A 24,713-nucleotide genomic window follows, 5' to 3' on the forward strand; every position below is an offset into this window, starting at 1 on the left:
CAAACAGGCAAAATAAACAGAGGTAAATAAATAGAAAGAAAGAAATTTGTCTTTTACAAGCAATCACTGCAAGAAGACAGCAGAGATAGAGTATTAACATCACTGTTTTAAGAAGTGAACAAACATGCTTCCACATTCTAAGTTGTAACAACCAGAGAAACTTAGTTATAAAAGTACTATATTCATCAACTTTATCAGCAATAAGGACATATGTCATCCTTCTGAGTTCACTGGAAGTAACAGAAGACCACTTAAAATGGAAGTCAAATTGTAAAGCCTTATTGGAAATAACACAAGGTTTCTTAACCTAGTCATAGTCCAAGTCAGTTTTTGTCAGTAGGAGGGAACAGCATGAGAAAAAAACCTGAACAATGTGCTTTCCCCATCAGCAAAATACCTGTTTTCACTAGGCTGAAACAACTGGCACACCCTCTCTATGCTCTCTTAATGACCGGGGACTGAATTTGAGTACTTCATGTGAGAAGAGGGATGAAATCTCATCAACAGTGTAATCAAAATATCATGTAAGTATTTAAACACTACCTTTCTAGTATTCCTCATTCATAATTGAACAATATGGGAGACGGGGCAGATCTTTGAGAGGCATAAAGATAATTCCTCTGTGACAGAAAAAGCTTGTCACTAACAAATGAATAATTTATTCCAGTATGACTTGAACCACTTGACGCCAGTGATATGTTTGTCAAGCAGCATTCCTTAGTGTCTAAAGCTGCAATGCTAAAACGTCAGGGGAGCCTTTACATGGTAATTGGTCAAATCAACTTCCATAAAGATCTACCAAATTATTCATAATACAGACACTCTTCCAACTCCTATCATCTCAGAGTCCAGAAATGAATCTAATTGTTCTCAAAATAAAGATACCATAACTGATTTTTTCAAAGCACTGTATGAAATTGCAGAAATTCCTATGAAAGAATGACAAACCAAAAATACTCCAAAAGTTCACTATATTTAATGTCCAATTCAGTAAAATCAGAAATATTAAAGTCATTAGTTCTATAAATGCCATAGTGAATTTTTAATCCATACATAATTTCTGACAATGCTTAAAGTAGCCACTTTGACAGAAATAACACACTCAAGCAGTATAATTATCACTAGCAAACAGTCAGAGCCTTAAACATTCTTGACAATGTCTTAGGTTTTGTTCCATTACAAAATCCTCTTTCGAACTCTCATCTTCTTTAAAGAGACAGATGCTCCTTGCAGCCTCATTAATCCCCTGCATCTATTTTGGAACAGGACAGCAGGCTGTAACACAGCTTTATTCCATATTCTGATCTGCTGCACAAAGGTTCACAATATATACACGACACCATGCTTGAAGTTTCATACAACTCCAAAGTCTTTTGTCAGTAAAATTACGCAAAATAATTTCCTGATGCACAAGGTCAAAAAACTACTATCAACATTGATCTCCTTTTCTGTTGAGATCATGCCCTGTTTCAGCAGGGAAAAGCATGTTGTTTTCACAGTATCAGGTTGCTTTGAACAATGCAAAGAAGGATAATTGGCTGCTACAGATTTAACAGGTTTTAAAGCAGCCAATATTGTCAAAACCACAAAGATTTATATATTCTTTTTGCTAAATGTAATTTGTTTGATCCTCTCCTAAACCATAAGCCATCTCTTACAGCTGCATTTTCACAATAACTTCCCACATTCAGTTGCAGGAGTGTATTCATTTCTGTTCAAAAAAATGGATGAGTTTCTATTCCTCTCCTTTTCCTACACCCTGTAAAAGTGAACTGTAAGATTTCACAGGTTTATTTTTTTTTTCACATGAAGGTCTTTGTTATCCTACCTGTTGGAAGCAACTACGCACACTGGGTTCAATGTTGCTGCCACCAAAGGCTGCCACTTCCCCAAGCTGCCGTGGGATCTGGATGGCATCATGAAGGAGCAGGCCCAGCTGCCTCTGGTCACACATTTCTGTGGGGCCTGCCACCTCCTTGAAGAGATCTGCAACACACCGACAGTAACGCTGCAGCTTGAGTTTTATAGTTTTTGTAACCCTGGTTACAGATGGCCACCATCCCCTTTACAATAGTTTACCCTCATCTAATCTTGATTACTTTGACTGTGTTTTCCTGATAACGTAATCATGCAAATGAGAAAAGTAAGGCAGATTAATTAAACTATATGGCTTCTCATGATACAGCTGTACATGGCAACACCTGTTTTACCTAGGAGCAGGAGACATAATAAAATCAAACTCCCTTATTGTTCTAATCCACATTGCTCCCCTAATATTTGTGAAATATTAGAGTGCAAAAGCTCTCATTCCTGAGGTGTAAGAAGTCAGACAATGAGGATCAGTCAAGACTCGCTAGTCAAACTGAAGAGCAAGAGGGAACTGCACAGGCAGTAGAAGCAGGGATAGCTATCCTGGAAAGAGTATAGGGACGGAGTCAGGAAGGCTGAGGTGCAGCTAGAGCTGAATTTGGCAAGAGATGCAAAGAATAATGAAAAGGTCTTCTACAGGTATGTCAACCAGAAAAGGAAGGTCAAAGGAGTGTAGCCACTCTGAAGAGCATATTGATAAAACTGGTAACAACAGACAAGGAGAAGGCTGAGGTATTCAAAACTTTTTTGCCTCGGTCTTTGCTCACAGTCTCTCTTGCCACACCTCCTGAGACAGTGGACAGCACCATGAAGAATGGGAGAGCAAAGACCTTTCCACTGTAAGAGAAGATCAGGTTCATGACCATCTGAGGAACCTGAACATACGTATGTCTATGGAACCTGACAAGATGCATCCCAGAGTCCCCAGGGAATTGGATGATGTAGTTGCCAAACTACTTTCCATGATATTTGAAAAGTCACAGCAGTTAGGTGAACTCCCCAGTGACTAAAAAAACAGGGAAACATTTCACCCATTTTTAAAACTGGGCCTCACCAGGGCAAGTCCTGCCTGATCATTCTAATGGATTTCTATGATGGAGTGACTGCGTAAGTGGACAAGGAAATAGCTACAGATGTTGTCTATCTGGACTTCTGTAAAGCCTTTGACTCCGTCACTCACAATATACTTCTCATTAAAGTGGAAAGATACAGATGTGGTAACTAGACTATTTGGTGGATGAGAAAACAAGTTAGGTTGTCGCATTCAGAGGGTAGTGGTCAATGGTTCAATGTCCAGATGGAGATCCATGGTAACTGCTGTCCCTCAGGTGTCCTTAATGGCACCAGCACTGCTTAGTATTTTCATTAATGGCACAGACAATGGGATTGAGTGCACACTCAGCCAGTTTGCTGACAACATTGAGCTGAGTGGTTCAGCTGACATACCTGAGGGATGGATTCAGAGGACAAGCTGACCTGGACAAGCTTGAGAAGTGGGCCCATACTGAAACTCATGAAGTTTGAGAAGGCCAAGGTCAAGGACCTGCACCTGGGTTGGGGCAATCCCTGGTATTGTTACAGGGTGGAGGATGATGTGATTGAGACCAGCCTTGTGGAGAATGACTGGTGGATGAAAAGCTGAACACGAACCAGCATTGTGCACTCCTGGCCTAGAAGGCAAATCGCATCCCAGGCTGAAACAAAAGAAGTATGCCCAGCAGGTCAAGGGAGGTAATTCTGTCCCCTCTGCTCCACTCTGGTGAAACCCCATTTGGACTCTGGAGTCCTCAGCACAAGAAGGACATGGACCTGATGAAGACAGGCTGGGAAAGTTGGGAGTGTTCAGCCTGAAGATGAGAAGGCTCCTGAAAGACCTTACTGTGGCCTTTCATTACTTAAAGGAGGCTTGTAAGAAAGCTGGAGACAAACTTTTCAGCAGGGCTTGCTGCAATAGAACAAGGGGTAATTGTTTAAAACCAAAAGAGGGTAGATTTAGACTTGATATAAGGATTTTTTTACAAGGAGGCTGATGAAAAACTTGATCAGGTTTCCCAGAGAGGTTCCCTGGAAACATTCACAGTCAGGTTGAATAGGGCTCTGAGCAATCTGATCTAGGTAAAGATGTCCCTACACATTGCAGGGGGCTTGGACTAGATGATCTTTAAATGTCCCTTCCCACACAAACTACTCTGTAATTTTATGAAGAAGGAAATAGTATTTCAGAAATTTATATCTTGTGCTAAAATCTATGCCATCCTTTGGTTGGTTTGGGACAGAAGCACAATTGCTCTGAACTAAGACAAGAAATTACCACAAGCCACAGCTGGCCACGTGAAATAGCTTAAAGCAAGAGAAGCAGCAGTAAGACAAGTTGAGCTTAACATTAATCACATTTGTTTCCTGGATAACCATGTCTGCACCCATATATTTTCCTTTTATTGATTCCCTTTTCTAAGGTAGGTGTCAAGCCCTGCAGTCTAAGTGGACATTCTGCGATGACTAATGACAGAATAAAACAGAGTCTGAAAGGAATCAAGATACAGACACTGGGAAGAAAGATATTACTTGCACTTAGAGTTACAGGAAAGCACTGAATTAATAGGCTCATCTGCAGTACAGATAATATTTCTTAACAAACTTAATTGGAGATTTTTAAGTGTTAAAATTTTCAGCTAAAATTTCTAACGTTTCTGCCAACAATCCTTGATTTATGAACTTAGTACCTGTGTACATTAAGTCACAATATGAATCTCTTTTTAAAATATCTTAAGCATTGATATAATCTCAGAAATGCTTTTAAATTCTGTGACTAGTACAAATTACAGAAGAAATGGAAGTGAATTTTTTGTGTGCATTCCAGTTGGCTCTTTCTGCAATCAGTGGACAGCCTGAATTAAAGCTCCAAGTAATCTTAAAAGAGAAAAAAACAAAATCCATTAATACTATTCCCTTAATTTTTGTGTTTCCTACCAGATCAACCATTAATAGATTAGAAATAAATGCAATTTGAAAATTTGGTCTGACTGCACTTTTGATTGAGAAACAGAACAGAAAGTCTGGTCATACTTTTTTCTTGGCAAAGGAGGCTGAGGCAGAAGAAAGACTCTAATTTCACAAAATAGAAATCCAGATGATTGAATTAATTTGCAGAGTTCTTGTACTTTTCTCACCTCCTTCTTGCCTCGTCAAACAAATGCTACATCTTCAGCACTCGGTGGTGAGACAAAGATCCCTACAGTCAACAGTTGTGACAGAACTAGTACTGCATGGCTGCAGGCCTAATCTTGACAATCCCAGATCCTGGCTAGCTTCTTCAGCTGTGGTTGGGGTAGTCTTCCAGTTTCTTTCCAGTAAGAGTCAATTAAAAAAACCCCAACCTGACAGTATACAAACCCCTTATTTTATTCTTTCTGTTTACATCAGTCTACAGTGGACAAATGAACTAAACAAAAAATAATTCATTTACCACTGCAGCTAGGAGGGAGATGAAGTAATTTCCTAAGCCCTAAAACTTCAGTTGACTGGGAGCTAGTAAAGAGAAGAAAAACAGTGTTGCAAGACTGTTGCAAGGGAGAGTGATTAGCCAGAGTAGGAAATCAGCAAATAACTTTGAAGAGTTCAAAATCCTGCAAAACATTCCCCTTAAAAGACTTCAGTGACAGCTGTGTCATAACCAATGAGTGTTCAAGAGGAAGGGAGTTCATACTATCTTTTTTAACCCCCATAACTTTCAATGTTTTTGATGTGACATACAGGAAGAGAAGCTCCTAAGCTAAAGGTATGGAAAGCCAAAACATTCTTGTCCTACCTCCTTAAGGTAACCCACAAGCTATTCCCTGGCAAAGGAGGCATGGTGCAAGCAGCTCTGCAGTGGCAGACATATGGGAGGGTGCTCTGACAAGGAGCATCCAGACACAGTACTCATGCCAGGGGGAAAAGGGACCCCATGTCACCCATCAGCATTGTCAGAAGTCACAAAACTTGGAAAGAGTTTAATAGGTACATATATATCGTACAAATTTAGATACAAAATACATTGATATAAAGGTTAAACTCCATAAGTGACTAACAAAAGGACAAGAAGAATGATTGATGAGGCAGAAGGAAAGATTATTCAGACCAAAGACATAGAAAAAAACCCCAAATAAACAAACCCCACAATACCCAAAAAACAGAAACAAGGGGAAAAAAACCCAAACCAGTTAATCTTAAATGAAATATATGCCCATATTTGTATTTTGAGGACGACAACCAGGGAGACTCAAACTGCAATTTAGCTGGGCAATTGGCTGGTATAGAAGGGGATACTTGAAAATGTTGGAAAGTTGATTAAATTCCTAACAAAATGGTTGCAAGACAGTCAGGAGTAAGACGTACATGACAGAAATTTTATGCTGCATTGTTACAAACATGAAGCCCATTATTTTTGCCCCCCCCCTTTTTTTTTTTAATTATCACTGTTAGTTCCAAATGGCTTGAAAATTAACAATAAAAATGTAACAGTAAAAATAAAAATCCCCAAAAAAGGTTACAATCCAAGGACGTTGTACATCACTTGAAATTTGAACTACTTCACAGTTGAGATTTTTCAAGTAGCCCTTCTTTTTCACTTCATATCCTACATCTTTTATGCATTAAATGATATAACATAAAAATCTACAAATTTAAGCAGCAAATAAAACTTTATGCAGTTGGAGAATAAGTAAAACTATTTCTGCTGCCTGTCTGGGCTTTCTGTGTTAAAAACGAGGACAGGTAAGAGCAAAATGCATACAAATGTATTCCTACTTATTACACGGTTCTATGACTTCTTTCTACCTCTAAATCTAAAGAAAAGGGAAGGAAGAAAAAAACTCCTGTTGTCCTTCAGGAAAACCATACTGAGATATCATTTGCCTTCTGATTGCATGACTAGGCATAAAATCTTTTGTGAATAATCACTCATCAAATTAAATTTTTTACTGTTACAAACACTTGCTCATATTAAGGTTTACTTTCCTAGAACATGTGGGGCACTAGAATTGAAAAATGTTACACTTTCCAACAATATTTTGAAGTCCAGTAATAATGTATGAATAACTGGTGTTACACAGTGCTTTGTTTATTGTGCTCTGAGTATTTTGGAAATAAACTAGTATTACCTTTTGTCATGTGCACCTTGATTATTTATTTTTCTTTGTTTTCTAGGGTCACTTCTATATCTGTAAGCTAAGTATCAGCACCAGTGGCTAAGCCCAAGCACTGGAGTGTGTTCACCTGTACCATTAAGCTGTCAGAAGCATATTTGCATGATTTTGATCAAAATCAACTAACTCTTTCCCTCAAAACAGCCAGCAATGGTTTGAGGGTTAGGCAGAGTCTATGATCATTTCCAATAAGTAGCTCACATGTGAAACTCATGTTCTAGGGAGAAAGGTGAATGAGCATAATATGGGTGTAGCCAGACCGGTCCCTGGCCTCACCAACAGAAAAGAAACAGTGATGTAACCAGCTCACAGAAAACTCAATCACATTTGCAAATCCATTTTTTTTCACAGGAACACCCAGACATGTGCTTGGTCTTCAGGAACAAGCACAAGAAATAGAATTTTCAAGAGCAGGCATTCTTAATGGAGGATTCGGTGTTTCTTCTAAAGTAATTAGGACTTTTAAAAATTAAAGATCCATTCTCATGTCAAACCTGAAGGCCATCATCTTAAAAAAAAGTCCATAATGCATAACTGTCCATCACCTGGGATGCTCTTATAGAGTGCCTAAACTCTTGTTCTGGCTTGTTTTATTGTAACATTACTCAATTCTGCTTTCTAATTATTCTTGTGAAATATTTTTATACTACTACGTATTTCATAAACTTGTGAGATTACTTTAGCCAGCATAGTTTAAAATTTCTTTGTACAGTTCTGGCAGAAAGTACATATACTGGAAAACTATTTTCAGAGTTCAGACCATCTTTCTCCTACACCACAAAATACAGTTGTTGGAATTTGACCTATTTCGTTGCATTATGAGACACATAAGTCTGTTCCAATCAATGCTGAGTTGCTTGATTTTTCCCTAAACCAAACAAACACACACAGACAAAAGAGAACAGAATCAGTCAAATAGCATACTTATCTAGCTTCCACACACCTTGATTCTCTTTCGCTTTGGGGGAGTGCAAAGTGTGCATTATGACAGTGCATAACTGACATCAATACTTCCTAGCAAGAATATAAGCCCTGCTTTCTCCATCAGATGATAATGAAAATAACAATTCTATTATCTTGCTCAAAAGATAATTGTCTTGCTACAGGCATGAGAAACATTTTACTTTAAAATTTGCTACAATATGTGCTGTTATTGTACATGTCTTAATTATATAAAGTATGAATTTTATAAAATACATTCTTTCTTACATCTGTACTTCTCCTCCAGAAGGCCCTTAGAAAGAGACATCAAGCCAATTTTCAGGGACTGCACTCGAATTTTTCCAGTTCGGCCACTGAAATTACAAAGATAAGATAATTTAATGCAGCTTAATTTTATTTCATTCCAACTAAAGTCTCTTGAAAAAATGCAAAGGCAATGGTGAGACCTACTTCAAATACACTTCAAATCTCAAAATAAAATTAACACTACAAATCTCATTAGGAATGCTTTCCTTACAGAAGCTCAGTTCACCTTATAAGTGGCTTACATGTCAAAACAGTTTACACAACTCCAAAAGGGCAGAAATTTAGCTGTGTAAAGCTCTCAACATAACTTCATATTGTGATGTACACAGGAAAAATATAAAAACACACAGCAGGAAAGCCTACTACTCAGTGTGAAACACAAAGACTGCAAAGTAAAATTAAGGTTTAATATACTCTGATATCTGTATCTATCATATATATATATATACAGACACACACACACATATGTACCAGGACATAACAGTCAACCACATTCAGTGATGAAAAGATGTGGAGTTGTCACTCCTTTAAAAAACATGACTTCAGACTTATCTTGTCTGACAACCATAAAAAGTAACAAATGCCCAAACCCCCCAAACCACACATCAAACCTTAAGCAACAGATAAGCTAGTACCAAAGCAAGGGATTTTAAATTTGCATGACAGTCTTCAAAAAGATATTAAAGCAACAAACCCAGGGTACATGGAAAAGGATAATTTTAGAGTTCAAAAGATCAGTGCAGAAACATTCTTACAATATCTGATGATTTCTTCTTTCAAAGACCAAAATACATAGTACACTTTGTCTTTAGACAAGACATGGCACAAAAATAATGAGAATAGTAATTAAACCATGTAGATTATACACAACCTCTACGTTTAACATTAACTGTGTCCTTCACCCATAAGTAAGATAATAAAAAAATTAATATCAAGCCAAACATTACTTTGGTCCCCTCTGTCACACTGAAGTGATAGATCCTTTATTTACTTCTGGAGTGGTTATTAGATATCTCTTTCTTTCCTATCCATTCATCATATGGTCTGCTGTTTGATTTACTTTACAAGTGTTGTGCGGAATAATAAAATTATTCATTTCCTCCTAGGATCTCCTTAAATTAGCCAAGCACCTTAACAATATTAATGCATTTGTCTTCACAGCCATCATCTAGTGAGACTAGACAGCATGATCTTCATTTCACAAGCTGGCACAGAGGTACAGAGAAATTATTGCCAAATTAATCAAAAGACTCATTACTTTTACTGCCTAGTTTGAAAATCAGAACCCAATTTTCCAGAATGTTATAAAAGTGCCACCTATTTTATATATTCAAGTTTAGCTTCAAATTACCTCTTTCAGTCATAGACAATGCATCATTCTGGCATATCTTAACGGTATATGGCTCATTTTTTAACCTTGATAAACTTCTTTGCCCATTCTTTCCGGTTTAGGATTGTCTGTGTTTTAACTTTGTGTTCAATTGAAAAACAAAGCTGAACATTCATTCGAGTTTGATTTAAGTCAGGACTGACTACAGCATTTGTTTATTACAGGCAGAAACTCAGAAAAACATTGCAGCTAAAAGGTCAGGATGTATCTGTGGAGGCTTAAAACACCTCCAGATTTCAGCAGATTGCTACAGGGCTATGAAAAACTTCTTTCACATAAAAAAGCATTTTCACAAAAAATTATGAAAATCATTACAAAGCCTGCAATATTACATTTTCTAAAGAACAACCCCAGCCTTTTTTTCCCTTTTTTTTTTTTTTTTTGGAAACAGCAAAATATTATCACTTAAATTATATATGCATTAAAAACAACCATACCAAAACCTAACAAACACTCCCCTCCAAACCTTCAGACTTTGCAACTTAAGACACTTCCAAGTCAATGGCTTAAATTTGCCCAGCTTAGAGTCAAAACCCACTGAGGCTGGGAGGGACTTTTGGAGATCAGTTGGACCAATGACCTGCTCAGTCAGGTAGAACAGGTTTTGCTGGATCTTATCTGATTTTAAATATACTCAGGGATGGGGACTGCACAAACTCTCTGGTCAACCTGTGCCAGTTTGATCACCCTCACATTAAACAGAGCAAACCAAAACTTTTTCTTGTATGTTGAAGCAGAATTTCCTGTGTTTCAATTTGTGCCCACTGCTTCCTTCCCTGTGAGCAAGGCTCCATCTTCTCTACTGCATGTTGTTCAGATCCCCCTGGAACTTCTCCTTCTGCAGGTTGAAAACTCCCAGATTTTGTGGTGGTTTGAAACTGTCTTTTTAATTTTTCCTTGCAAAGTTCAGAACAGAGAAAGTGAAAGAATGTAAATAAGTCACTATTGGGTGTAAGAAAGCAAAATAACGATTGTTCTAAACACTTCCATTGGATAGATAGAAATGTTTAAGAACTATTACCCAAAACAAAGTAGGCATTCTGCACATTCTGTGTTCTGCAGTGGGGGCAGTTGCTGGGCTGTCTGGCTGCTGTTTCTTCTTCTCTTCTGGCTGAAGATAACACGTACTGACCTTGGCAGCTAAGTTAACAACTTTCTGCTTAACTAACTCTGCTTCTCTGTCCAGGGGGGTCTGGGGGGAAGCTCCTGGGAGAGAGAGAGGCCCCTTTGGGAGGGTCCCCTTGGGGGGAAGCAAAGGGAGATCGGTTGTGCTTTTCTGTTGATTGTATATATTTGTAAATGTTGTGAACTTTGTATATTTGTACATATTCATTGCATTTCATTGTAGATTTTAGACTCTGCTTGTAAATACAGCCTTCATTTGCTTCCAGACTGGGCTAGCCTGGTTACTTGTTGGTGGGAGGGGAATTTCATCTCACACCGACACACTTTTTATTTTTTGGCACCCAACGTGGGGCTCGATTGCTTGTATGATTTATTTCTGCTCAGATTAGGAAGCAAAATGAAGCTGTTTTGGATTCTGAGTCATTCTATTTCCTCTGTTATCAGTGTGATTGTCTACAGATGGGCTGTTTCCTGCATGATAGACAAGATTGTGAGATATGTGGCATATAAATTGTTTCTTTGGGTTAAGAACAAGTTACTGAATGTTGGTGAATTCTGTTGTGGTCTTATTGGGCTAAGAAGCTATGGTAACTCAACTATGGATCTGCTAGCAGACACATTTGAGTTTGTTACTCCTCTTACAGCTACAGAGGTTCTTTGGTACCTTAGACATCTTGTGCTAATCTTAATTTTGTTGCTTCTTGGAATAATCATATGGCTACTGATAGCACTGTGTCAAGAAAGACATAAGGCTACTTGCTCTTCCAACTCTGCTGTGAATGTGAAAACCAATCCAGTAAATTTGGTGGCCACTGTAAGCAGAAAGCGTAAAGGAGCTGCAGGAGGAGATGCAGATGCTGCAGGAGATGGTGCAGATGGAGGTGAGGGTCCTTCTACTCAGGGTCCCTCTGTTAAGAAAGATCCTTCTGGTGAGGAAGAGAGGGTTAGCCTTAAAACTCTGGCAGACCTCTTGAGACCCCACATGGATGATGGAGATGTAGGTCAGGACGTAGGCCCTGGTAGATTAGCAACTGCTGGCAGAGCCTCTGAACTCAAGGAAATTCAACGGAGGATTACAACAGGATTATGGGGACAGCGACTACAGGATGAGGACGATGATGATGATGAGGATGACATACAGTCAGCTAATGCACCCAGACAGGAAATTAGACATGTGAGGAAGGATTACATCAGAGGAGATAATGAGCCAGTCCTGTCTTGGCTAGCCAGGTGTTTTGATATGGGAGCCCCAGCATTGGTGGTAGGTGACAAGTCGGCCTCTCAGTTGGGGATGCTCTCAAAGGATACAGGCATAGACAGGCATCTAGGCAAGTGCATTGGTAAAGTTTCTCTGTGGGCACGCCTCCTACTGGCAGTCTCGCTGAGGTACCCCAGCAGAGATGATTTACCATGGAACCCTAAGCCTTGGACCACAATAGCTGAGGGAATCAAGCGTCTGAGAGAGTTTGCTGTGAGAGAAGTAATGTATGGAGATCATAAGACTCTGAATCCTGATGAAATTCCTGTTGGAACAGGCCTTGCCAAAAAGCTCATTAAGCTTGCTCCTCCTAATTATGCTACTATTCTGGCAAGCAGGATTGTGGCAAGAAATTATGGTGGAGCACCTCCTACTGTTGGCCATTTCACTGACCAAATGAGGCAGTTGGAGGATAGTCTTGCACGTACTTCTTTGGTTTCAGCCATTGAAACTCTGTCTGGAGAGATAAAGAATTGCATGAAAGAGCTGAAGGAGGAACTTAAAACCTCCATATCCAACTTGATGAAGGGGGATGATTCTGATTCCTCTTCCTCCAGATGGATACAAGTTTCAGCTGTCAGAAACAGACGTGCTCCAAGAAGGCCATTCCAGAATAGGTCAAACCAAAACAGACAGCAGAGGCAATCACGTGGCAGTATCTGGATAACTCTGCGTGATCAGTTTGGTGAGAACATGAACAGATGGGATGGTCAACCAACTTCTGATCTTTTCAAGAGGTTACGGGAGCTGCAGAGGGGCAGATCCCGAGGTAGCAATACCAGGAGGGTAGCTGTCGCTTCCTCAGTTTCCCAGAACAACTCTGATAGCTCCAACAGTGATCCTAATTCTGATGCTGGACGTTGTGCCAGCTGTACATGTGGAGGTAATCCCCACCATTAGGGGTGCCCTGCCTTCCGCCAGGGGGAGGTAAGGGATAATGGAGATAACAGAATCTATTGGGATGTGTACATCCAGTGGCCTGGCACTTCAAAATTTCAGAAGTACAGGGCCTTGGTTGACACAGGAGCTCAGTGCACCATAATACCATCAAATTATCAAGGGGGAGAATCTATAACTATTCAGGGAGTCACTGGTGGATCTCAAGAGTTGTTTAAGATAGAGGTTGATATAAGCTTAACTGGGAAGCAGTGGAAGAAACATACTATTGTAACAGGTCCTAATGCACCTTGTATTTTGGGAATTGATTTTCTGAGAGAAGGGCGTTTTAAAGACCCTAAGGGTTACAAATGGGCTTTTGGAATAGCAACTGTAGAAATTGATGGAGGAAAATTGAAGTTGTCCATTAGACCTGAGCTTTCAGATGAATCTGCAGTTGTGGGACAACATGAGATAGAGGATGTAAAGCTGCCGGTTGCTTCTCAAACTGTGCATCACAGACAATACAGAACCAACCGTGACTCTTTGGTGCCCATTCAAAACTTGATTCGTCAGTTGGAGAGTCAGAAGGTCATCAGCAAAACTCATTCACCTTTCAACAGTCCAATCTGGCCTGTGAGAAAGCAGAATGGAGAGTGGCGTCTGACAGTTGATTTCCGTGCCTTGAATGAAGTAACTCCACCCATGAGTGCAGCTGTACCAGACATGATGGAACTCCAATATGAGCTGGAATCCAAGCAGGCCAAATGGTATGCTACCATAGACATTGCTAATGCTTTCTTCTCTATTCCCATAGCAGAGGAATGCAGGCCTCAGTTTGCTTTCACCTGGAGAGGCATTCAGTACACATTCAATCGTTTGCCCCAGGGGTGGATTCACAGTTCAACCATCTGCCATGCAGTGATCCATGATGCTTTGGAGAAAGGTGGAGCTCCAGAACACATTCAGTTCATCGATGACATCATCGTCTGGGGTGAGACTGCTGAAGAAGTCTTCGAGAAAGGTAACAAAATCATTGACATTCTCTTGCAAGCTGGTTTCGCTATCAAGCGAGACAAGGTGAAAGGACCTGCCAGAGAAATCCAGTTTCTGGGAGTGCGGTGGCAAGATGGTCGCCGTCACATCCCAATGGATGTGATAAACAGAGTCTCCACCATGGCAAATCCCATCAACAAGAAAGAAACTCTGCGTTTCTTAGGCATAGTGGGATTTTGGAGACTGCACATTCCTGGATACAGTCAGATTGTGAAACCTCTCTATGATGTGACTCGAAAGAGAAACAGTTTCCAATGGGGTCCTGAGCAACAAGCAGCCTTTGACCAGATCAAGCGAGAGGTAGTCCAAGCGATGGGTCTGGGACCTGTCCGAACTGGTCCAGACATTAAGAACATTCTGTACACGGCCGCGAGTGACAATGGTCCAACCTGGTGCTTATGGCAAAGAGCTCCAGGGGAGACACGAGGACGTCCTCTTGGTTTCTGGGGTCGTGGCTACAGAGGCTCAGAGGCAAACTACACTCCAACAGAGAAAGAGATTTTAGCTGCTTATGAAGGAGTGAAAGCTGCTTCTGAAGTGATTGGAACTGAGTCACAACTTCTTCTAGCTCCTAGATTGCCAGTTCTGAATTGGATGTTCAAAGGCAAAGGTTCTTCACCACATCATGCAACAGATGCTACCTGGTCTAAGTGGATGGCTCTGATAACACAGAGAGCTCGAATGGGAAATCTCGAAAGGCCTGGTTTGGTGGAGGTGATCACAAACTGGCCAGAAGGCACAAGCTGTGCAAAACCTCCAGAGGAGAGAGTAACTCTTGCAGAGGAAGCTCCTCCTTACAGTGATCTGTCTGATGATGAAAAGAGATATGCTTTGTTCACAGACGGTTCCTGTCGTCTTGTTGGGAACAAGTGAAGGTGGAAATCTGCAGTGTGGAGTCCAACATGCAGAGTTGCAGAAGCGAGAGATGGAGAAGGAGAATCCAGTCAATTTGCAGAGGTAAAAGCTGTCCAGCTAGCTCTTAACGTAGCTGAATGTGAGAGATGGCCAAAGCTTTATCTCTACACTGCCTCGTGGATGGTAGCCAATGCCTTGTGGGGTTGGCTGAAAGACTGGAAGAAGAATGGCTGGCAGAGGAAAGGAAAGCCAATCTGGGCTGCAGATCTGTGGCAAGACATTGCTGCTCGCATTGAGAGAATCCCAGTGAAAGTGAGACACATCGATGCTCACATTCCTAAGAGCAAAGCTACTGAGGAACAACAACACAACCATCAGGCAGATCTAGCTGCAAGAGTTTCCCAGGTGGACACAAACTCTGATCCTGATCTTGACTGGAAACACCGAGGTGAGCTGTTCTTAGCTCGGTGGGCCCATGACTCGTCAGGACATCAAGGCAGAGATGCAACCTACCGATGGGCTCGTGACAGATCCATTGACATTTCCATGGATGCTATCACACAAGTCATCCATGACTGTGACATTTGTGCTGCTATTAAGCAGGCAAAGCGGATCAAGCCCTTGTGGTACGGTGACCGATGGTCCAAGTACAAGTATGGTGAAGCCTGGCAGATTGACTACATCACTCTACCTCGTTCTCGATCTGGTAAGCAGTATGTGCTGACTATGGTAGAGGCAAGCACTGGATGGCTGGAAACTTATCCAGTTCCTCATGCAACTGCACGTAACACCATTCTTGGCCTGGAGAGACAAATCCTGTGGAGACACGGAACTCCAGAGAGGATTGAGTCGGACAATGGAACTCACTTCAAGAACAATCTTGTAAAAAACTGGGCCAAAGAGCACGGCATCGAGTGGATATTCCACATTCCCTACTATGCACCAGCTGCAGGGAAGATCGAACGCTACAACGGTTTGCTGAAAACCACTCTCAAAGCCATGGGGGGTGGATCTTTGAAAAACTGGGAGAAACATTTAGCACAAGCAACCTGGTTAGTGAATAGTAGAGGTTCAGTGAATCGAGCTGGACCTGCCCAATCAGATTTGTTGCAAAAGGAAGAAGGTGATAGAGTTCCTGTTATCAGAGAAAAGAATCTGTTAGGCAAAACGGTTTGGGTATTTTCTCCTTCAGGAGAGGCCAAACCTGTCCGAGGGGTGGTTTCTGCTGAAGGTCCTGGTCACACCTATTGGGTGATGCAAGAAAATGGTGAAATTCAGTGTATTCCACAAAGAAATCTAACTTTGGCTGAGAGAGGTTAAATTCAGAGTGTTGCGCAGATACAGCATCGCGCCCAAGAGGAGAGTTCATGAGATCTACGGTGCACGAACCCTGAGAGCCCTGAGTCACCTGAGAGTCCCTGTTCCTTCCTTCGCTCCATCTGCGAGGAAACAAGCTGTTTGCTGTTTTTCCTGTGATTTGACTCTTTTGAATCATCTACATCTGAGATAGCCGGAATGGACTATGGTCTTTATTCACCTATTGTTGTAGACATTATTTTAGATTAGATAAATGATAGTAGCAGCCAATGGAATTGTTTAGAAGGGGTGGACTGTGGTGGTTTGAAACTGTCTTTTTAATTTTTCCTTGCAAAGTTCAGAACAGAGAAAGTGAAAGAATGTAAATAAGTCACTATTGGGTGTAAGAAAGCAAAATAACGATTGTTCTAAACACTTCCATTGGATAGATAGAAATGTTTAAGAACTATTACCCAAAACAAAGTAGGCATTCTGCACATTCTGTGTTCTGCAGTGGGGGCAGTTGCTGGGCTGTCTGGCTGCTGTTTCTTCTTCTCTTCTGGCTGAAGATAACACGTACTGACCTTGGCAGCTAAGTTAACAACTTTCTGCTTAACTAACTCTGCTTCTCTGTCCAGGGGGGTCTGGGGGGAAGCTCCTGGGAGAGAGAGAGGCCCCTTTGGGAGGGTCCCCTTGGGGGGAAGCAAAGGGAGATTGGTTGTGCTTCTCTGTTGATTGTATATATATTTGTGAATGTCGTGAATTTTGTATATCTGTACATATTCATTGCATTTCATTGTAGATTTTAGACTCTGCTTGTAAATACAGCTTTTCATTTGCTTCCAGACTGAGCTAGCCTGGTTATTGTTGGTGGGGGGGGAATTTCAGCTCACACCAACACAGCTTTCTTACTTTTTCCTGATACATCAGATACTCCAAGTCCTTCATCATCTTTACAGTACTTGACTGAATCCACTCCAGTTTGTCCATGTCTCTTTTGCCCAGAATTGGAGCCAGGACCCAGATGTGTCTCACCAGTGCTGAGTAGAGGGGAATGATCACCTTCCTCAGCTTGCTGGGAAGGCTTTTCCTAACGCAGCCTGGGAGACTGCTGTACTACGTTGCCTCAAATACATGCTGCTGCTGGTTCAACTTGGGGTCCACTAGCATCCTCAGGGCCTCTCCTGAAAAGCTGCTTTCCAGATAGTCATCTTCCAGCCTGTATGGGGTTATTTTCCTCCTTAGGAAGAAGACTTGTTAATTCCTTTCATTGAACTTCCTGAGATTCCTCTTGTTCTCTTTATCCATCATGTCAGGGTGCTTCTGAATGGCATCATAACCATCTAATTGTGCAGGAGAGCATATAAAAATGAATGCCTAGTGAGAAGGTTCAGGACACTTTTTAATGTTTGAATTCATACAAAATTTATGGGTCAAGTATTTAGAACTAAGTGCCAACACACTATTCAGATTCGTTACAGCAATATAAGCATGCTGTCATAGCAAAATCAATTGATAAGACCACCTGAGCCACCTTAGACATTTTTTGCTCTGACTCTGGTGAGGGGAAGTCTGAACCATTATACTTCTCTTAAATGCTTTAGAGAAATTCTGTCCATTTTCCATCAACAGTGAAAGACAGTATAAAAATGGCATATGATTGACCTCTGATGCACATTCAAGTGAAAAATGGCTAAATCATTGTAACTACTTGTCAGAAGCACTCTTGTTCCTTACTAAAGTCACAGTGTCACAGTATATCAGAGGTTGGAAGGGACCTCAAGAGATCATCAGGTCCAACCCCCCCTGCCAGAGCAGGATCACTTAGGGTAGTCCACACAGGAATGCATCGAGGTGGGTTTTGAAAGTCTCTAGAGAAGGAGACTCCACAACCCCCATGGGCAGCCTGTTCCTGTCTGTCACCCTCACTGGAAAGAAGAGTTTCTCCTCATGTTGAGGTGAAATCTTCTATGCTCTAGTTTGAACCCATTGTTCCTTGTCTTACCACTGTGCACCCCCAAAAGAGCCTGGCCCCCTCCACTTGACACCCACCCCTCACATATTTATAGACATTGATCAGATCCTCTCTCAGTCTTCTCTTCTCCAGACTAAACAGCCCGAGGGCTATCATTCTCTCTTCATAGGGAAGATGCTTAAGGCCCCTAATCATCCTCATGGCTCTCCGTTGGATTCTCTCCAGCAGGTCTCTGTCTCTCTTGAACTGGGGAGCCCAAAACTGGACACAGTATTCCAGCTGTGGTCTCAACCAGGGCAGAGTAGAGAGGTAGAAGAACTTCCCTCAACCTGCTGGACACACCTTTCTTGATGCATCCCAGGATCCCATTGGCTCTCTTGGCCAAAAGGGCACATTGTTGTTCCACGGAGAACTTGCTGTCCACCAGCACTCCAAATCTTTCTCTGTGGAGCTGCTTTCCAGCAGGGCAACCCCTAACCTGTACTGGTCCATGTTGTTATTTCTCCCCAGATGCAGGACCCTGCACTTGTCATTATTAAACTTCATGTGGTTTTCCTGCACCCAGCTCTCCAGCCTGTCCAGGTCATGTTGGATGACTGCACAGCCTGAGAGGTGTCAGCCAAACCCCCCCAGTTTTGTATCATCAGTGAACTTGCTGAGTGTACTCTCAATGCCCTCATCCAGGTCACTGATAAAGATATTGAACAAAACTGGACCCAGTACCGATCCCTGGGGGACACCACTAGCCACAGGCCTCCAAGTTGACTCTGTGCCACTGATGACGACCCTCTGAACTCTGTTGTGGAACCAGTTTGCAATCCACCTCACTGACCAACCATCTATGCCACATCTCCTGAGCTTTTCTATGAGGATGTTATGGGAGACAGTATCAAAAGCTTTACTGAAGTCAAAATATACGACATCCACTGCTCTTCCCTCATCTAACCACTTGGTCATAACTTCATAGAAGGCTATCAGATTAGTTAGACAGGATTTCCTCTTGGTAAATCTATGTTGGCTACTCCTGTATGATGGTTTGAAACTGTCTTTTTAATTTTTCCTTGCAAAGTTCAGAACAGAGAAAGTGAAAGAATGTAAATAAGTCACTATTGGGTGTAAGAAGGCAAAATAACGATTGTTCTAAACACTTCCATTGGATAGATAGAAATGTTTAAGAACTATTACCCAAAACAAAGTAGGCATTCGGCACATTCTGTGTTCTGCAGTGGGGGCAGTTGCTGGGCTGTCTGGCTGCTGTTTTTTCTTCTTCTCTTCTGGCTGAAGATAACACATACTGACCTTGGCAGCTAAGTTAACAACTTTCTGCTTAACAAACTCTGCTTCTCTGTTCTGGGGGGAAGCTCCTGGGAGAGAGAGAGGCCCCTTTGGGAGGGTCCCCTTGGGGGGAAGCAAAGGGAGATCGGTTGTGCTTTTCTGTTGATTATATATATATTTGTAAATGTTATGAATTTTGTATATTTGTACACATTCATTGCATTTCATCGTAGATTTTAGACTCTGCTTGTAAATACAGCCTTCATTTGCTTCCAGACTGAGCTAGCCTGGTTATTGTCAGTGCGGGGGGGGAATTTCAGCTCACACCGACACATCCTGATAACCTTCTTGTCTTCCGTGTGGTTAGAGATGACCTCCAGGATGAGGTCCATTTGTCCCCCTGGATATATCTAAGCTCTCTTTCCTCAGGCAATACAAAGTCTAAGGATTCATTTCCCTTAAAAGAGTGATGCTGACATTCTTCCCCAAATCAACTGGAGTTTTATTGTTTTAGAGGGGAAGAGAGGAGAGAAGAGAATGAAAGGGAATGAGGAAATAAAGAAATCCTTGGGTTTGTAGGTGATTCCATTGTCTCTATATATGAACCAGGCAAGCTTGTGCCTGTATGGTTCAGATATGATTCCTGTTGCACCTTCATCCACTGTCAGTCCAAAGGTGTCAGAAAACTCAGAATCGAACTTTTAAACCTGCCAAAGGAGGCATTAAAAAAAGGCACACATCATTTCCAGGCATGGCAGGAGAGCATATACTACAGGGAAGACCAGTTTAGTGGGATCATTTGATCAAGAACATGAGAGGGTACCAAATTGCATAGGTAAGAGGTTGGATTGGAGCACATATGACATTGTTGCACCGTTTGGACTCTCCATCCAAGCAGGGAGCAACCATTCAGCTGTTTCAGACACCCATCACAGCTGCAGAGAGTATAAAAAAGCCACTTTATATAGAAACTAATGAGTGTCATACTGCACAATAATATAAGCAAATGAGGAAAAAAAAAGGCTAAACTAGAAACAGCTGTAGGATCAGAAGAGAAAGGAAGAATACTTTTATACTGTATCTTACTACAGGAGCTACTGGAACTACAGGATGCAGAAGAAGGGGGGGTGGTGGTAAAGAATGGATAGTTCACAGATAACAGGGAGAAGACACATGCCTCGAGTTCCCTTACTAATCCCACATCAACTGAACTCCAAAAAAATCAAACTCTTATGATCCCAACCTCAATATATCAGGCACAAGCTGTGTGGAGCAAGTGGGAATCAGATAATACTTGGCCACAGGAATCTTTCAGCTGCAAAATGGCAAGCTAAAACCCCAAACTAGCATTTCTGTTTCTGCTCAGGCACCTAAGAAATTCAATGGCAGACATTAAGGCAGGCTTACAATTACCTGAAAGTCTTTCCAGGAAAATGAGTTTAGAAAATTTCCCAAAAACTTTTCCTAACAATGTAGCCACCATATACAAACTGTATTTCTTTCTCTAAGTAACATCTCAACCCAAAACTTCTTTGACTGCATACACCGTACTCAATACGGATGCCAGTGGCAACTGTTAATTATAAATATGCTAATTGGGATGTAATTAATATTATATTGTGAAGACAAGCATACAAAATTATTGTTTACCACCAACAGTATGCAAGCACTCTGTAGCATTATGATGGCACATCCAGACATAATGTAACAATAATGTAAATGTCAAAGGGGCAAACACTGATGGGCACAGCTGCACACAGGAGTTAGGTAACAAAAAGCTGCCAGGCATGTGACAAAACTAACTATAAGAGATCACGATCAGGAACACACAATAAGGATGACTGAAAAGCATAAAAGCATCAGGTACTACAAAGAAAACTGGAGAGAAAAAAAGATTAGCCCACTTCAGTTCAATCTTCTCTTGTCAAAGGGCTAGTCGGCTAGTCAGGCTTGTCAAGCCTAGTCAGCATTGACACATAGAGACTAGAGACTACCATGGACCACAGCTATCAGTCATCTACACAACCAAGCAACAGAAGGCAGCCTGTCTGGATCTGTGAAGGTCCCCACAGATACCTCCCCTTGATCAAACACACAGCAGTCAAAGAAGGTAATTTTCCTGTCTTGCAAAGGACTACCACCTGAGCCTGCTAAGCTGCTCCCACACAGTCCTCTAGGAATCAAGACAGCTCTCAAACCTGGGAAGGCATCGGGAGTGCATGCAGAAAACTTCCATCAGCTACTGTAAAAACCAGGGCATAGAGCTAAGGCTGACTGAATAGGTCTCTCATCCTTCATGTTCCTCAGAAGTTTAGATTTTGCTGAAATTAACACACTCATAAGGCCTGGGATATTAACTTAGCCTGGTGTTAGAATTTGCCAGCTGTGAGTGAAACAATACACCATAGAATCATAGACCAGTCCAACCTGACCTTGAATGTTTTCAGGGATGGGGCTTCTACTATCTCTCTGGGTAACCTGTTCCATACAGAATATACCTATATTCAGGGGAAGATTGAGCCTTGGAGTATGATCATTGAAAGACAAATCTGATCATATGGAAAATGTTACCTAAGTGCTAGATCACATATACTTTTCGTAGACTAATCCACCAAAGAAATTCAGTTTTGAAAATGTCTTCTTCTAAAGTATCCTGACATGAAAGAAACTCAAGAAAATGTAAAAGTTGAAATAAAAGAAGTCAGATGAACATTGTGAAGCATTAAAAACAATGCCTTTAGAAGTTTCTTTAAGGATAATTCTAATTGAAATAATGAGTCATCACCCACAATCAGTACATGTATTTTATATTATGTATGGCAGACTTTAAAATATTTGAAAAGACTCATTTCAATGGGTGTTAAGCCATTCCATTAGGACTGAAAGCTATCAGCCCATTTCATATAAGAGACACTCGAAGATTTTAGGAAAAATGACACTGTACAGTCCAGAACAGTAACCACCTATTGCTATTAGATGATTTAAACACAGGCTTGGCCAAATGATTTCATCAAGCAAACAAGTTCCTTCACAGCTCTCATTGAAAAATGCAATGTGTTTATTTTAAATTTTATTTTAAAAAAACCCACAACACCTCTGACCTAACCAAAACAAGGAACCTGAAGTTTGGAAAACGTTTGAAGGCCAGATGTTGCTACCCAGAACAACCTTGAAGAAGTAAAAGTCACCAAGCAAATTTAATGTTTCTCTCCTCTACTTAGCCTGAAGAATGACTTATTCCTGATATCTCAGAAAGTACCAGAACTTTTTCTAAAAAGAGATTTGTTCTTTTTAAGGGCTAAAGACATCTGTAGGTATGTCTGAAGAACTACTCAATTTGCTAGCTAACTGTGAATCAGTAATTACATCTCTGGTTAATAGCGTGTGACTAACATGCTTTTCCCAGGCAGCTTAAGAATTTGAAACACTGCAGATGTATCGCACTGATGCAATAAACAATGGAAATACCAAGGCACAAATTAGTTCTTTCCTAAAGGTCCATTTAAATAACAAACCCCAAAGATCAGCTTAAAATGGTTTTTAATCTTTTTTTTTCCTTCTTGCAATATATATGAAAGGGGAACAAGGAAATACACTGTAAAAGGTAATTTTATCTCAGAAAACCTTCATCCTCTACTTTTCAAATTTTGACTAAAGATTGAAATCTTCCATCAGCTGTAAGAATTATCTACACTAAAGCTTTCAACATAACAATCAAAGTGAAATTGGAACAGGAAATGTTATCAAAAGAAAGGTTTGTTGCTTACTACATAGATTTTAAATATGAACAGGTTAACCACTGACTTCTCACTGAAGTTAAGAAGCAAAGGTAAGCTGAAGAAAATATAATGGACTTGTGATCAATCTGATAAAAACCCACCCAAGCTAGTAACCACAAAAATTTCTCTGACATTATTAAGTCTCTTCTTTTAAATAACCAATAACATTTAAATTAAGCAATTCACTGCTCTTTTTGCAAGTGATTTATTTATTCACCTTCAATACGGAGCTCTGCAGATAAAAATAACTGCAAGAACAAGTCCCAGTAATTAGCTGAGGGGCTCTCTAGTTTTCTAGTAGTAATGATGAGGAGTCTAACAGATATGTCAAAATATTAAACTGCAATGCTCAAATGCCAAAGCATAATAGGTAGCTGGTGCGTAAAAGATAAATGATCATATGTACTCTGTTCCTTCCTTCCCTTTCCTCTACCACAATATTCAAAATAAAAGTGAAATAAGTAAGTATAGGAAAGCCAGTGTGTAATCCTCTGGGGGTAAGAAAGCAAAAAGCTATTGTTAGAATTCAGCACTGATTGAGTGAGTAAACATAGTGAAGGTAACGTGTATCTGTCTATATATATACACACACACACATATATAAAATATACAGTTATAAACATAGAAAGCTGCATGGCAGAAAAGGACATGGCGGTGCTGATTGACAGCCAACTGCAAATGAGCCAGCCCTGTGCTCAGGTGACCAAGGTGGCCAACAGGATCCTGGCCTGTATCAGGAACAATGTGGCCAGCAGGAGTATCATGCCCCTGTACTCAGCACTGGTGAGGTCACATCTCAAATATTGTGTTCAGTTTTGGACCCCTCACTACAAGAAAGACGTTGAGTGGCTTGGAGTGTGTCCAGAGAAGGGCAACAAAGCTGGTGAAGGGCCTGCAGAGCAAGTCTTAGGAGGAACAGTGGAGGGAACTTGGATTGCTTAGTCTGGAGGAGGCCAAAAGAAGGTTGTAGTGAGGTGGGTGTTGGTCTCTTCTCCCTAGAATTGAGTGATAGGACAAGAGCAAATGGACTCAATTTGTATGAGGGGAGGTTTAGATTGAATATTAGGGGAAACTTATTTACTGAAAGAGTGGTCAGGCATTGGAACAGGCTGCCCAGGAAGGTGGTGAGTCACCATCCCTGGTGGTGTTAAAAAAAAAAAAAAAAGGCACTTCAAGACATGGTTTAATGGCCACAGCAATGTTAGGTTTATGGCTAGACTTGATGTTAGCAGTCTTTTCCAACCAAAACAATTCTATGATCCTATGAAATGGGGAAAAAAGGAAAGAAATTTAGTAGCCAACCATATGAAGATTAGAAATTCTGATTTGTAATACTGTGTACAACTCTGAACTAAAGCACATACTCGGTTAGACACAATGAAGTGATCGCCCCATCTATTGCACTATTGTGTCTTTGTCATGGTAGGGCCATGGCATGGCCCAGTACAAACCCAGACAGGCCTTAAGATGTCTAGACATGGTCCCTCTCTCTCCCCTCCTTCCTGCAGAAAGATAGGGCAACGCA

The 24,713-nt window shown here is 40.9% G+C and overlaps 1 protein-coding gene across 1 annotated transcript in view; it reads right to left on the minus strand.

Moving 5' to 3' along the window:
* The window catches only part of UTRN (utrophin), a 354,493-nt gene that overhangs the window by 41,771 nt on the left and 288,009 nt on the right, over positions 1-24,713 (minus strand). The window contains exons 62-63 of the mRNA XM_054393282.1: positions 8,265-8,350; positions 1,829-1,986 (exon numbers count right to left, since the gene is read on the minus strand). Of these exons, the coding sequence (XP_054249257.1) occupies positions 1,829-1,986; positions 8,265-8,350 (244 nt within the window). The remainder of the gene's footprint in view (positions 1-1,828; positions 1,987-8,264; positions 8,351-24,713) is intronic.

Source organism: Indicator indicator, chromosome 2 (assembly GCF_027791375.1).
Source record: "Indicator indicator isolate 239-I01 chromosome 2, UM_Iind_1.1, whole genome shotgun sequence".
Taxonomy (NCBI): Eukaryota; Metazoa; Chordata; class Aves; order Piciformes; family Indicatoridae; genus Indicator; species Indicator indicator.